Here is a 16,632-nt window from a genome sequence, read left to right on the forward strand (position 1 = left end):
AGAAGAAAATCGTCAAGGTTGTAACCTTTATGGTTGCCAAAAACTGACGAACACTGACGACAAAGTGCCAGTAGCGTTGTCGTAAAGCACCAGAATTTTTCACGTTAAAAATCTAAAAACAGCTCAGCAACGTATTCATATTCGGTAAAATCGAATAGCAGCCTGTTTTCGGACGAAGTAAACTATCTATCTATGCTATCTCTCTAAGTCGTAGCCATAGTGCCATGATTCATCGCCTGTGATGTTTTTTTTTTGGTAAAATTTTGATTTTCTTCTAATAGATACTTCAATTCACGATAGCTTCAAACGCGATGATACATGTTCTCCATCATCATCATCAACGGCACAACAACCGGTATCCGGTCTAGACCTGCCTTAATACGTTTTCTTTTTCTACCAAAGATATTGCCCGTATAGACTTTCCGGGCTGGATCATCCTCATCCATACGGATTAAGTGACTCGCTCGCCGAAATCTATTGAGCTTGATTTTATCCACAACCTGACGATCGTGGTATCGCTCATAGATTGCATCGTTATGTAGGCTACGGAATCGTCCGTCCTCATATAAGGGGCCAAAAATGCTTCAGAAGATTCTTCTCTCGAACGGGGCCAAAAGTTCGCAATTTTTTTTTGCAAAGAAACCAGGTCTCCGAGGAATACATAACGACTGGCAAGATCATTGTCTTGTACAGTAAGAGCTTTGACCGGTGAGACGTTTCGAACGAAACAGTTTTTGTAAGTTGAAATAGGCTCTGTTAGCAGCCAACAACCGTGCGCGGATTTCATCGTCATAGCTGTTATCGGTTGGGAGAAATTTTCAATGATCTCAAAGTTGTAGTGCCCTATCTTTATTGTTTTTGTTTGACCAGTGCGATTCGATGTTGTCCGTTCTTTGGTTTTTGGCGCTAACATTGTCACCATGTACTTCGTCTTACCTTCACTAATGTGCAATGCAAGATCTCGCGCCGCCTGCTCGATCTGGATGAAGGTAGAATGTTCATCTCGGGATGTTCGGGATACTGAATTCTTTCATAGCCGTGTACAGTTTTACCCTGACTATGCTGTCATAGGCTGGTTGGTGAAAGAATGGTGCAACTGATGTCCATATTCCAACAGTTTTTCATCACCATCAACGGCGCAACAATCGGTATATGGTTTAGGTCTGCCTTAATTAAGAACTCCAGACATCCCGGTTTTGCGCCGAGGTCCACCAATTCGATATCCCTAAAAGCTGTCTGGCGTCTTAACCTACACCATCGCTCCATCTTTGGCAGGGTCTGCCTCGTCTTCTTTTTCTCCAGCTCCATCCCTATCTAGTGGTAAAAATTTGATACAAAACTTTATAGTAAAATATTAAAGAAATTCTGAATTGGAAATGGATGGATGGAAATGGAAAATTCCGAAGTTGACTTGGAAAAGTCTGAAGTTAGTTTGGAAATTTCTGAAATTAGTTTGGAAAATTCTGAATTTGTTTGGTAGAAGATATACGTAGAAAAATATGAAATCTTCATCGATGGTTCAAAAACAAAATCTGGAGCAGAAGTCTACCTGTTGAATAATAACGAAAACTGGGACTTTTCTTTTGGGGCAATATTGTTACAATATGTTTCCCGCCCCGCCGAGAGATTCAAACACTTTTGGTACGTAGCAATAAAAAAGTCGGAATACCGGAACCTCGGTGCTTCAGGTATAAAGGTTTTGTGTTCATCTATGTGAGCAACTCTCTATGCGTGTTTTCCCATTCGTATATAGGTAAGAATGCAAATTATTTCGTCAAATATTGCCAATGAAAATATGTGTATGTACATACAAATTAAAGACATAAATACTGTGCGGACAATTGATATAAAGCATATTCCCGCATTTCCACTTTACTCTATACACGTCCAACTTATTGAACTTTATCCGAAAATTTCGTTAGCACATATATATACACACACATGCCTATCTCTAGTAATTGATACTGATATTCAAATAACTAAAAAAAAGCTAAAAAAGAAAAGCGAAACTGTCTCCAGGAACCCCGCCATTCATATAAGTCCACACTTTCACATATGATGATTACGTCACGTCCTAGAATGCAACAAATTTACATGAAATGTAATCTTTTGATTTTCAATAATTAAGTTAGTTAGTTAGTTGCATTTAAACTTCCCAGAATTATGTCCTATATTATCGCCTATGCTGATACCGAATTTTTTATTCCAAGAACAAACTTAAGGGTTTTTTTTTTTCAAAATAAGGTAATTTACTATTAATAATATTATTTGTAGAGATATCGGAACGGGATGCATCAATGTGGTTTTTTCAGATTTTCCGGTTGGATAGGTTCTGAGAACGAGACCTGTTTCACTTTTTTAGCCGTCACTCCCCAATGTTTCACCTAATAGAAGAAATAATTAGTTTCGAATAGTACTAATCGAGCCCTTTCATTTGATACTCCACTTGACTATATTCAGTGAAAAAAAAAAAAAAGTCCCCATGTAAAAATGTGTAATCTGTGTAAGTCTCGATTAGTATTTTTCGAAGCCGGTCTTAGTTTTGAGATTTGTTAGAAAGGCCGGGAGTGGGAGGGGTGCAAAGTAATGATTTTTTTAACGGACCCATTCTCAGAAACTACCCGACCGAAAAATCTGAAAAAAAATCATGAAGCTGCCTCTATACGGTGTCCAGGCCTCGAAATACTGTCCTTATCGATATCTGCTCCAAATAAGTTAATAATAGTATATTATAATATATTTGGGAAAATTGAATAAAACCCCCCTTAGGTTTATTCCAGAGTTATAGAACTTGGTAGTAGTATAAAATACAATATGAAGCATATTATCCATAAGTTTGATCAAAATCATACTATTAGTAACAAAGTTACAGTAGCTCAAAGTTGTCTTTATCGTGTAAATTTACAACCCGAAGTACTAATTCTGATATGCTAAATGCATATACATAACGGGTTACGTACAAATGGGATAGTTCTGCACTCAAATATACTTGCAGAAGAAGCAAACAAAACCTCTCATACCTGAAGTGCCCAGCTTCCGGTTCCCCAACTTGTTATATATATATTTTTCACTTATACTTCATGCATATTGGTTCATTGCGTTTTGTATTGCCATGGAAAACTGATGACTGGGCTTTTTATACCCACTTGTGGCATTGGTAATTATGGATTTTTGCCGATTGACAAAAAAGTTATAAGTCGAGCCGAGAATAGGAAAAGTGCCTGTTTTAGCTTCTACAGCCCATTTTGACGTTAATATTTAGGAGTAGAGTTAAAGTATGAAAAACGTAACAATTCCAGGTGGCCCTAAGTCGAGGGTAGTTACGTTTTCATCCGATGAACTTGTTGAACTCACTAGTTAGGGCGTTCTAGGACACTAGTTAGATTTTATCCAAGACTCAGTTAGTATACTTATATAACCACAGGCTTTGATTGTACAAAGTAGAAGCAACGAGTAACAATCTTCTAGACCTTCTTTTATTTGGTCTAAGAGCAAAAATATTTACGTTCGGAGTAAATCATACGTGAGACTCGCCATTACCCGTATCAACGTTTAACCTAAAGATCTAGCAACCATAGATATGCTGCTGCGCTTTAGGAAAAAGTTCCTAAAGTGCTCGGTTGCGGTAGCAACAACATGCAATGGTCTTTTTAACTGAAGTGTATGTGATTGTAAGGGCGGCAGGGTGATTGAGGAACGGTTGAAGGGCAGTTTCGCCGCAATCTGTAGTGATAGCCAACCTGCATTGAGGGCATTGAGCAGTCCTTTGATCAGCTCAAAAATCATTCAGAAATATAGAAACCGCTTTAACTCTATTTCTAAATTCAATACGGTTGAACTAGTGTAGGTACCTGGTCAGTCTGGTTTAGAGGGCAATGAAAACTCAGACGTTGTAGCAAAAGCCGCCGAACCAGCAATTGGAGTGTCAGTCTCAGTAGTCAGCGTTGGCTATCAAAAACTGGGAACAAGCTTCCCATAAGAACAGGTAGCACGGCTGCAAGACACAAAACTTTTTGTCAAAATCAAACAAACATATTGCAAAGTTAATTTTGCTGAAAAGCAGGAAGGCTTGCAAAAATATCATGGACATTCTGATCGGTCATAATTCTTAAGGAGTTAACCCCACTTGTCACTTTGAAAAAATCGATATTTTTGTTGTCTTTTTGAAAATACAACTATCTGAAAATACCTCCCTAAAATTTCAACCCGATCCGAATAAAATTGACTGAGATATGATCGTTAAAAAGATGAATTGTTTCGTAAACGACATGAAGTTGAAACATGTTTGCGGCCGATGACCGAAATCACTCGAAAACTATTGGTCCGATCTTTTTGAAACTTGGCAGGCTTATTCAATACATAAAAATGTATTTAAATGTTTGGTTTTTTTTCGATAAAAATGGCATTTTAAAACCCAAAACAGCCGTTTTTAGTGAAAAATCGCAACAAGTGGGGTTAACCCCTTAATTAGTTGCAGCGGGTAGAGATGAGTGAGTCGACTCAATTGTGCTACGCTTCGTTTATGTAAGTGAATCGACACATCAGAAGATTAGAGACATCGAAGCGCTTCAATTGGTGCGACAAGCATAAGCACAAATTCAAAGTACAATGAGCACGCTACACATCCGACTCAGTGAGATGCTGAGTCCATCAATTGGTGAGGTGATATGAGATGGCTTGTTGATGTGGTCACTATTAGATATACTGTGGATGCAGTGTACTGTGTGCATAGTGGACACTTTTCTAATTTACACGTGCACGTTTGTTTATCGAAGCGATCTTTTTAAGGTTATTATGTATAAGGTGAAATGTGGTATGAGCAAAATGTACACAAATTTCAATATGGAATGAAGCAAGTTGGTTCAATGCCATTTTTCATTTTTTTTTTTTAAATTGGTCTGATAAAAGGCAAGTATCCTCAAAAATTCCGTGAAACACCGAATATTACATATGAGGGACGTTTTAACAATCGAAAACATAATTACAACGCAGCTCAATTTTTCTTAGAAGATGCAGAGGATTCACATGAGGTTATTATAAGCAACATGGGATAATATGTACATACATATAAGCGTGTTATTGAAAGCAGGAGCTATGTGATCCTGCACACCTAGGCATTTTTATACTTATTCAAAGTTAACCCGGTAAATCCTTTGTTTCCCACAAGTTTTTTCTAATTTGTAAATGTCAAATACCAGGAAATAGAAATCACTATATATTTGAGAAACCGTTTGTTGCAACTTTGGTGTGAAATGTAGTGGCATGGCGTTTAATTGCTACAGTAGCCGCCCGAAAATTAGATTTCGCAGAAATTAAAAAAATTTTGCGCTTACGAGCAACCATCTTATTGAGTTCTCTTCTTGGGGGTAGCCTTGCGTTCATTAACAAAGAAAGCAGAGCAACGGGGATTAGTCCCGCGGTTACCATCACAGTAGCTTCTGAGACAGCGTCGTAGGCAGATGACACCCGCAAAGCGCCCCATCTCTGTTTCTACCCTAGGCGCTTATGATGAGCCGACTTAAAGCCAAAACTCTAACCGCAGCCTTGACCGTTGATTTGTTCGATGCCAATTCCACATTCCCTTTGATCATCAAAGCGTCCAGTATCAAATGCCGCAGCATTATTTACGTAACAGACCAGACGCCACTGTTCTGGCAAGTCTAGCCTTAGTAGACTATCGCAGCATGCATTTCAAAAGTCCGGCTCTAGAATGGGTGGTTGGGTCGACGTAATCACCATCTTCCTCTGGCTTTCCAGCGTCTCATTGCGTAGTAGCAGCCTTTCAGATAATCCCTCAACATCCGCAAGAGGTAACCTGACGCGTGGAATTAATTTTCTAGTGAATGAAGCATTCGGGGAGCACTACTCATCATCAATCTTGGAACCTCAGCCCGATGAGCCACAACTTTCATGACAACATGCACTTTGGACCTTCCTACTCTAAAAACGAATTGTCTCGGGGATAAATCCCCGGCAGGACGTATTGATTCGACGAGTCTACTCCTCATAAGCTTTCTGAGCACTTCCACTCATTTGCATGGCGCTTGCCACTTTCCAGCGACAAGTAAAGACGCCCCCCCTCCTTTTCAGGTAAACATTGAATGCAACGAGCAGTAAGTTTGGCCGATGGTGAAACATCAGTTTACGTAACTCTGTCAGGATACCTTAGGGTTCTGGTGTCTTTTTATTTTTCATAGGGAGGACGGCCTATTCAGCTTTTTCGTTGTGAAAAGCGGGCAATCCCCGTGCGCTCTCCACGCGTTCTTGGGGAATATGTTCGCACTATTCGGCCCATCTGTCCCACATTAGGGGAGCAGGGTTCCCACATGACCTCGATTTTCGGGTTTATAACCGAGTTCTCACGGATCCACCTCACCGGCTTATCAGCAGCAAACTATGCTTTTTGTTTATCGAGCATCGGAGTTTCTTTTTAGCTGATCTGCAGCCCGCACGTTGTGCCAAACGGCGGAAGCATTCCCTCGCAGGTCGACAATCTCCACATTTCGAATGCGATGCATTGATAGAAACTCGCAGGGAAATCTTCCAGAATTCGCAACCCGTCACCAACGACAACACTGATTCCGACGCGAAAGTTCTGTTAGGAATGCTTTCTTGGCAAGCTGGTCGCTGGGACGTTGGTGTGGAGTTAACGTTTAAAACTCAGATCACGTTCTCGCCGCCATTATCAGGCATTACACTGGCATTGAACTTAAAGTTGCGCAAAGCTACTTTGTTTGTGAAGTTCGAAGGCGGTACTACAATCAACGTGGAAGACCTTTGGGTCGAGTACTGTCATGAACAGATTTTTCCATTTGCTATTCTAAGGCTTTGATAGGAAGCGTAGGACTGTGTAAACTTCTTGATCAAGTAGATAGTGAGTTTTTCGAATGACACAACACACAATGTAAGCATTTCTGATTTTTGTAGGAAGTAACAGGCGTTCGGGTTTAAAAATGGAATGACGATGTTATTTAATGAAAATTGGATTTATGAACTAGTTGCGATTCCGAAGACGAGAAATTGAACATACGGATGCCCTATGCGGAGGCATTTAATTTGCTAATGCTACTTGGCTGGATTGGGTAAAACTATTTATTAGAACTCAAAACTATTGCCATAAAAAATGTTAAATAGTCAAAGCTCTAAACTTGCCTGTAAAGGCTAGCGACAGGCAATCTAAAATAAATGATGCTTCATTTCCTGTGATCTTCTTTCTCATTAGTCATATGGTTGCCATTCACAATTTGGTGGGGTATAGCGCAGCAAAGGCGCCATCTTTCTCGGTTACCCGTGTGCTGTATGGGAAGTGAAAATAATCTGACTCTTTTGAGTGTCGACTCAACTAAGTGAGTGAGTCGAAATGAATTGACTTACCGAAAAGAGTCATATTTCCCACCAATAGCATCACATTCACTAGCAGAAATCTTGCGATGAAATATTTCTTTAGACGAATCAATCGCATCCAATGGACCACTACGAGTGCTCATACACACACCCAAGCATCCAACGTAAGACACATCTTTCCTGGCCATCCATTTTAGGATTTGAAAGATGCGTGAAGAAATAAAACAGGAATCTTATATAGTCAATATTTTATTATTTTCGTATTTAAAAAAAAGAAAAACGTACAGCATAATTCTCAAATTTAAAATTTGTTCACCCAGAATAGTTTTCTTTTGCTTTTCATATTTGTGTATTTCCATGAACTATTACACTCTAAAATAAATCCTATATCTTTGTTATTTCTTTATTAAATATGTATATTCACAATCTACTTCTATAATCTATTGTGTTAAACTAGGGGGTGGTGATGTATGAAGGATGAAATTAACGCCGACTCTTAGTTCAGATTCAGTACTTGCTTCATTACTCTGCTTTATAAAAGAAGAGCAATGTCTCCTGGCATCCTCATACATCTGACACCTTCTTCGTCCTGTGTAAATATACATCTTACGCCTTTATTTCATTTTCTTTCTATTATTACTCAGTTCATATTTTACAAAGGCGAATAATATGGATCATTTACATATGGCTTTAATTATAAGTTACAGATAGCTAAGTCATGTCTAGGTTTAAGAAAAGCAGATGACCGGATGAATATGTACAGATTCTTTCAAACGATAGAAGAGTACTTACTGTAAGTGACTCGCTACTCTATAGAATTATCAGAATATCAACATTTTTGCCGTCTCAACAATACATTTATAGTAATATACACTGATCATATCATGAAACGATTTGTGGTTTGTTTAACATAAAGCATATATGATTAGCATAAAGGTCCTGCTTCCTTGCTTTACGCACGAAGTAGGTGATGGAAAACACAATTGGAATTTCAACGTATAAACATAATTGGTGGTACACTCCTTAATAATCTAAACCATTCCAGTAAATAATTACTAGTAGGATGCTTGACTCGTTTAATATTGGAACACATGCGAAGTTAATGAACAGTTACTCTAAACACAATCTAAGGTATTAGTGCTACGTGGTGGTCATATTCGGGGTGTTGATCGCATAATACAAAATATACAATGTTTCTTAAAGGATATATTTCTTTGGATTTATCTAGATTTCAAATAATGTCAATTATGAGCAGTCGTATTTTTTTTCTTGTAGTATAGGAAGCCATTTTCACGTTTCTATGAAATATGCTCCTATTTCTTAATTGCTCAACTTCAGAATAATTGAGGATTATAACGTAAATGAGTTGAAATATCGGAGTATGCATAGAAAAATTATACAACAGTTACGAATGCCACTAACGTATCTAAGAACCAATACATTGCTGTCAAATCATCTACATTCAATTCAACGCGGCTCTGCTACGAGTCCGTAAGCCCATCTCGGGAGTTTTCCTTCCCTGGCTAGATTCCTCTTTGTACTTCCTCAGCAACTCTTCAGTAGTATAACGTTCTAAGGTAACCCTCAACTCTTTCATTTCCGGATGAGCTAAATTGACATTAGATTCCGTTGTTGTTACATTTACTGGCAATTCTGTTGTTTCGAGAGGCGCTAAGCTGACTCTCAATTCTTTCAGCTCAGTAGCCGCAAGATTAACCCTCAGCTCTTTCATCTCAGTAGCCGCAAGATTAACCCTCAATTCTTTCATCTCAGTAGCCGCAAGATTAACCCTCAATTCTTTCATCTCAGTAGCCGCAAGATTAACCCTCACTTCTTTAATCTCAGAAGATCCTAAGTTAACTCTCAGCTCTTTCATTTCCGGGGCAGATGTTGCTTCGCATCTCGCTTTGTTTCGGGTCATAATGGTAGACGGTTCAGGTACACAGCTGCCTTTTGGCAAGTTCTCATCCTCGGAAGGTTTGATTAGTTGCTGCAGTGGAATGTTATCTTCAAGAGTCGAGAAGCTTGATGTACTGGATGTGTTTGTGTTCTCATCGCAGGATACTGCTAACTCTAACAGCCTACTGCGCAGGCTGAGACTCCTGCGCTGAGTTCCTGTGTGAACATTTTTTTCTTTGATTCCGACTGCTGTATTTTCGGAATCTGTTGATTTCTTTCCACCTTCTACCTTTTCAGAGTTTAATGGTGATTCCATACTTTGATCTATATTTCCAGTTTCTGGTGGACATTCCAAAGTTTCGGTATTTTCACAATCATCCGATGTTTTACTAGCTGGTTTATCTGTTCGTTTCCTGAGTCGTCTCTTTGCTGGTTCCTCGAAAACCGAGTGATCAAAGTCGAGCATATCGAAATACATTGACGGATTGTAGCCATTCAGGAAAGTTCGTCTCTTCCGCAAACCGTAATAACCGGTGTTTTTGTCAAGATTTTCCGTTTCGATAGAATCAATCATGTTTTGATCACATTCATGATTGGGATTTGAATCGTTGCCGGCTTCATCCAGACTCGGCTCTTTAGTTTTATTTATATCCCCTTCATTTTCTTCTTCAGTTCTTAACCGATTAATTTCTGCATACTCGGGATTCCTACTTTGCAACCAGGGTTTGCTCCTCAGAGAATATTTGCCTATCATCACTGAGAAATTATTTGATCGACTCTCGTCTTGATTTGGTTGATCTGTTCCGGTATCCTCCTTTTCTTCAGAACCATTATGTTGTTGACTGTCTGTCTCTTGTTTAGGATTTTCACAATGACTTTCTGGACATTCAGGCAGACCTTGATTGCTCTCAACCAATTCTTCTCGCTCAATTTCACTATCATTTCTTTCAAACTCGATTCCAGTGCCATAAAAACAGCCTATTCGTCTTGACCTGCGCATTCTCTTGCTATGTCTGTTGACTTCTTCTGATGAAGGCGATTCGGTGCGTTCTGGAATTTTGTCGTTTGTTTTTATTCTCAACACTGGAATCGCATGCTCCGTCGGCTGATGATTTCGATGAATTGTTCGCAGATCCCTTCGACTCCTGGTAAGCTTCACAGTGACTTGCCGGGTTTGCAAACCGACCGATGTATTTCCACCTTCGCTATCACCTTCGGCTAGAGTCTCCGGAACGTCAATCTTAGATGTTTTACTGTAGGGAGTGACTACTCGTAATTTTCTGAAAATGCGTCGCCTTTTCGATAAAGTTTGATATCTACTGACTTTCTTCACGGGAGTTTGATTTAGAGTGTAAGAATTCTCTTGATTGTGTTGCATATCAATTGAGTCGACTTCTTCGGGCTGATCATCTTCTGTTCCAAAAGTAGCCAAAGAAGAGTCCTCTTGGCTATAGCAACTTGATACTGGCCTCTCCATATCGTTTGTGTCTTCCAAATGAGAACTAACTGACGTTAGCATTGTTTCCTCCGACATTGAAGGATTCAATTCCGGGGCTGACTGACCTTCGACATTTAAAACCTTCGCCTCCGTTTGTATTTTGATTTCTGGTGTTTCACTCAGCAACCCAACATTCTTCTTAACAACATTTGCTTTAGACTTTCGAATACGAGAGTAACGTTTCAATTTCCGCCTGCTTATCGCTTTCTTTTTCTTCGTCGATATTGGTAAGAAGTTTTGTTGATTTTGAGAGTTTTCGTCTTCCGTCATATTTTCCGGAGTAGGCGCTGGCGAAGGAATATTTTCAACGGGACCCCTCATTATGTATGAACCCTTCGATCGAATTACAGTTATACTAATATGAGGATGTTTTTTCTTTCCAGGTGTTTCTTTCTCATTTACAACGGAATCATCGACCATTGTTACCATCGGTCCTTGTTGTTCTTCTTCCAAATCTTCCCTAAGTGGTTGAGAATATTGTTCATGCTCCTTTTGCGGCAATTTGATACTTTCAGCTTCTTTTGGTAAGTTACACGGTTGTCCATCATCTTGAGGAATTCCTCGGTTTGCTTTTTCCTCGGAAGGAATTTCGGATTGTTCGCCTTCTAAAGAATCAATTATCTGCGGACATTCCTCATCCTCGTGTGGAAGGCTTTCTTTCGCTTCTTCCAACAAATTTTCATTTTCTGCTCCTTTCGACTCATTCTGTTCCGTAATTTGTACGCAACTCTCATGTTGATCCACAATTTGAGAAAGATCTTGGTTTCCTTTTACTTGCAGAGGATATTGGTCAGTTTTTTCTGAAGAATCCTGAGTCAAGTCTCCTTGAGAAGAAATGTGAATCGTGTCTTCGGAGGGACTAATATTCTCCATTTGTGAAATAATTCCAATCTCTTTTTCAGGAAAAGTTCCAGATTCCCTTTTCTCATTTTCCATACCTAAAGCCAAAACAACTTTCTTCTCTGCAGAATTCTGGCTCATAGCCGACATGGGAATATTTACCTCCCCAACAGCATCGTTTTCAATATTGCTGTCCACAATAGTATCAAGGTCAGATATCTGTTTACAGTCTTTCGTCTTCTGCGATTTTCTGGTTCCATTGCAAGGACGAACTTTCTTTTTTGTTTTGCTTGATCCTTTACGTTTCTTACCACTTTGTTTCCCAGTGCACATTGTATCGACTTTAGATGATTCATCTAAATTATCAGAAACTGGCATTGCATTGCACTCGACAAACGGATTTGGATTGTCGTTAATAGTGTCGGTACCGCATTTTGTTTCTGACCCATCTCCCTCTGAAGCTACGATAGTGTCGTCACCACGAGTGGAATTAGCCGTAGAAGCCTCCTTTTCTGAATCGAATTCATCATTTAAATTGGGACAAGAATCTCCTTTGGATGAAATTTCTGTTATTATCTCATTGCTTTCATTAATTCTAGAAGACATCAAATCGCTACATTCCACTGGAATTTTATCTGCATCGATTTGCTGGTTAACAGGTTCAGACAGATAATTCGGACCATTTCCTTTGATAAGCCCCTCTTTATCATCGATCCCATTCTCAGTTTCCATCAATGTGTCGAATTCCCCAAGTTCAATGCTTGTTGCACTTGTTGTCACTTTTGTCTCTGCCTCTTCCGTAGTGTTTAATGGTATTTGATTTTCTGGAACATCAATGGTAGGTTCACTTATGTCCACTCTCATCTCATTATTCTCTTCTGTCGGTTTGGGAATATCGTTTTCCAACAGTTCCACTTCCATTTCCTTATGTGCAGTATTTTCACTAGTGACATCAGTTTCCAAACTCTCTGGCCTTAACTCTTTATTAATATCATTGGATTGCAAAGATTCATTTTCCTGAGATTCCGTCAGAATAGTATTCGCTTTTTCCGATTCCGTGTCAATTTGTGCGCTGCTTTCAGCAGGCACTACCACATTTTCGATTACCTTTGCTTCATTATCAGTGTCCTCTTTTTCTACTTGATGAGATGTATCATTTTCTGAATTTTGATTTGGTTCTGAATTCTCTTCATCTCCTAATTTTTCAGATCTTTCATTTTCTGCATTGTGCTCCGGCTCTGAACTGTCCTTTTTGATATTAGCAGAAGCTATCAAGTCCGCAGTATTTACATCTAATGACTCCAGACTTTTTAAGCTAATTGATTTCTCTGGCGATTCGAACTCCATACGAGCAATCACATCTTCTCCATCACAATCCTCTATGCTAGCTAGCCTAGCAGCCTCCCCAATTAGAATATTGCAATTATCAAGAATCACATTTGTTCCAGAAATATTTTCAACGGAATCATCTAATAAACCAATGACTGGGTCATTAAGTGATATTTTATCCAATTCCGATAGAAAATCCACTGCGTCCTTTACTTCGCCTGAAGTTGAAAATAGATCAGCCGGTATGGAGAGCGGCTGTTCAGGTAAAATTTTCTCATCGCCATCTTCAGAGAGAATATCAACCGTTTCCACTATTATTCGACCCAAGGACGATATTTGTAACGACGATAGAGACGGAACACGTTTGACCACATCTTGCGAGCTCAAATCATCGAATACAACCAAATGGGAAGTATCCTCTTCCCCTTTGAAGGTTTTCTGGGCTTCAGCTAAAGCATCCTTCACAAGATCGGGAAGGGGTTCGCCTGGCTTGAAAGTGTAGTTCATTGGCAGTATCGGTATTAGAGAAGACGCTTCCCTTTTGATGTTTTTCTCTTCTTCAGCAACAGATTCTACTTTTGGAACTACCGGCGGGGCAGTTGGAGCTCCAGACACTTTTACTGGTTCAACAGGTTCCGTTTTGATAGAATTAACCACGTTTCTATTTTCATCTTGTTTTTTAGATCTACTGCGCATCAATTTTGTGAGTTTAGTTATGGCTAACGACTGAAATCCGTTGAGCGTAACCGGAGGAACCTTCTCTTTTTGCATCAAAGAGTTCAGTTTCAAGGCGGTTTCTGTTTGTAGGTTCGCAATGTGCGTTAGTGCCATCAAGTTCTTGAATGGCTGAAGATGCGGTGCATTGCTGAAATTCATTGGAGATGAGTATTTTCGCGTTTCAGATAAAGTAATAGACTTAGGTAGTGAATTGTAAATATTCATGTTTCCTCGATTGTAGGCTTGCGTTCCAAGCCCGTATTTGGCCTGAAGTAAACTCTTTACTGTCGGAAGTCTTGAACCCAGTTTCATTTCTGGACCAAACGATTTTCCGCTATTGTTCTCAGCAGCCATTGAATTAGATGTCATATTGGTAGTATTTAAATTTCCTGCCGGCCGAAGGGTGGATTTTGCTTGCGAATCATTTTTCATCATCGACGACTGTTTCCTTTTTGCAGCCGCCTCAGCCTTGGTTATATCATTTGCTTTTTGTACGAGCTCATAAAGCTTAGATGATGTCATGTTTTTCAGCTCATCTGGGCTGAGTTGTGCCAAAAGTTCTTTCAGTTTCATATTGCTAGCATTTTTGTGAGATGATCGAGGCTTACGAACGTTTGATTTTGAAGAACTTTCTTCCGTACTATCTGAAATTTCCCCTTTGTTTGGAATTATTTCGAATGTGGATTGATTTGTGTGGTTACTGTTAGCAATATTGCTGTTTGTTAGAGGTATAGAATCAACTGTGGACTTTGAAGTTATGTTCCCCATTTTCGGCGCATAAGCGCCGCTTTCTAGAAAAAACTGAAGGTACGAATTTTGGTTTAAATTGGATAACGAATGTGAGGCTTGCTTGGATATCACGTTCTCAAGTGTCTTGTTTGGAGTAGAATTTTCCGATTGAGAGGTAGGAAAATGTACCGTCTGATTGTTCGTAGTCATATTTACTATTCTGCTTATCGTCGCTAGATCTGCGATACTGTTCGCCCCAGCCAAGTTTTGACTAATATTTGAAATACTTTTCTTTGATTGAGCAAACACTTTTGACCGCTTCGAATTTGCTTTTGTTAGATCTTCGCTCGTTGATTTTTTTACGGGCATAATGGAGACATTTGATAGGGAAGAACTGGAACTAGACATTACTGAGTTTTTAGAAGGTTCTTTGTTTTCTGTGTGGAGCTGACTTCCAACAGTTGTATTTCCTTCCAGCATTTTCTGTTTTTTTGAATCAAATTCTTGGGATGCTTTTGCTGGAAAACGTTTTGCTATATAATCCCTAAATTGTGCAATGTACTGCGTACTGTGCAGTGAGGAAGTGTAAAAGCTGGAATTTGATTTTGGCTTGTTATCGTAGCTACTGTCATTAGATTTTACATTTTTACTTGTAATAGTTGAGGTACTTAATGTATTATTTGAAATTGAAACGGGAGTTATAGTTGTATTGTTATTGAGAAGTATTGAGGGCCCTATAGGTGTCGATGAAACTAATTTATCTTTCGGCATGTTCAGATTAGATACTCTGCTGATTGAATTTTTTGAGGTGTTTTCGTTCTGGTCAACACCACCTGCAATTTTATTCATTAGAACTGTACTTTTGGATTTGAGTAATGATTCGCGAGCGGCCGTCAAACCGCTATTCATTTGTAATTTAGATGAGTAAGGATTCACTTTTAACGAGGACTCCCGACTTGAATTGTAGAGAAATGACTTCACATCAGGGTCCCCACCACCAGCTATTGTTGATTTTTGGCTATCATAAACTGGCGACAGATTGGGTGGCGGTAGATTATCTCTTTTCGTGTTACCTTTGTCATGTGTTGAAGGCGCAGTGTTTTGAGCAACTGGAGATAGTTTAGGCGGTTGTGACGCGGTAGCCAAATGATGTTGGGCTTGCAATGCCGTTTTTAACTTCACAGGAGCCATCAAGCTCATCAAATAATGTTGCTGCATAATATTTGTTGTTGCGGCCTTAAGCACCGCCGCTATGTCTACTGACTTATTAACTGACGTTTGTTGATTTGATACCTTTTTTTCCACAGACACTCCTTGGGCTTTCAGATTATCGAACAGTTTTTCGGAGTTTGCTGACGATGTGATACGTCCATCATTGGCGGAACTAGTTGCTGAGGTCACTGATTTCAAGCCTACCGTTTGCGTATTGGCACCTCTCCCCGCTTCCGATGTATTTGGTATTAGACCACCATTTGTCACACTTTGTGCATTTCTTAAGGCTTCCTGATTCTTATTTTGCATCATATGATACATCATATTTCTTTGTAGCAGTTGTTGGTACGTTTCCAAGAGCTCTGCACCTTGCATTGCTAAATTGTTCATAGTTTGCTGCGCGGCGCTTATTGCTTGTGAACCATGACTCGAAGAATGCAAGGAAATCGACGAACCTGTTATAAAAATTGAGAATAAAACCAGTTTCTTGAACGTAATGTTTTGTAGGTGGTGACGAGAACCCAAGAGTTTGTATGCATGCACTTTTAATCACATGGAAAGGTTTCTACTTGTATTAAAACAATAAATCTGATGACAACAACTAAATAAAAAAAACTACTTTCACATAACTTCATTCATACAGTCTTCCAATTTTATGTCTATGTATAAACGTAGGAAAAAAACACCTTTCCATTTCACGTATATAATAATCGTTGGCGCAACAATCCATATTGGATCAGGGCCTTGAAGTGTGTTAGAGCACTTCATTCAAGACCATAACGGTACACTAGGAGGCAATGTGGTCAGCATTGCGTATATGGTAGGAAATATTTGAATAGGAAGCAGAAGAGCTACAACCCCTTAAAAGTAAATTTATTTAACTGGGCTAGATGGAGCCATCGATATTTGGAAAACTGAAGTAGTCTATATGGTGGTAGTGGTGAATATTTAAGAAAACGGAAGAATGTAACTTGGATATTCCCAATCCATCGAAGAATGTGCTAAGTGGGCACTTCACTAGAGAGCTGTATTATTTTTGTTCCTACAGAATCACACGCATACTT

At 39.3% G+C, this 16,632-nt stretch overlaps 1 protein-coding gene across 6 annotated transcripts in view; it reads right to left on the reverse strand.

Annotated features, from left to right (window-relative positions):
- Positions 1 to 8,173: 8,173 nt before the first annotated feature.
- The window catches only part of LOC119656091, a 46,168-nt gene continuing 37,709 nt past the window's right edge, over positions 8,174 to 16,632 (reverse strand). For 5 of the 6 annotated variants that reach the window (XM_038062397.1, XM_038062396.1, XM_038062395.1 and 2 more), the window contains one exon: positions 8,174 to 16,023. In XM_038062397.1, the coding sequence (XP_037918325.1) occupies positions 8,807 to 16,023 (7,217 nt within the window). In that variant the 3' untranslated portion in view covers positions 8,174 to 8,806. The remainder of the gene's footprint in view (positions 16,024 to 16,632) is intronic. The other variant, XM_038062398.1, reaches the window with a different exon arrangement.

This window comes from Hermetia illucens, chromosome 4 (genome assembly GCF_905115235.1).
Source record: "Hermetia illucens chromosome 4, iHerIll2.2.curated.20191125, whole genome shotgun sequence".
Taxonomy (NCBI): domain Eukaryota; kingdom Metazoa; phylum Arthropoda; class Insecta; order Diptera; family Stratiomyidae; genus Hermetia; species Hermetia illucens.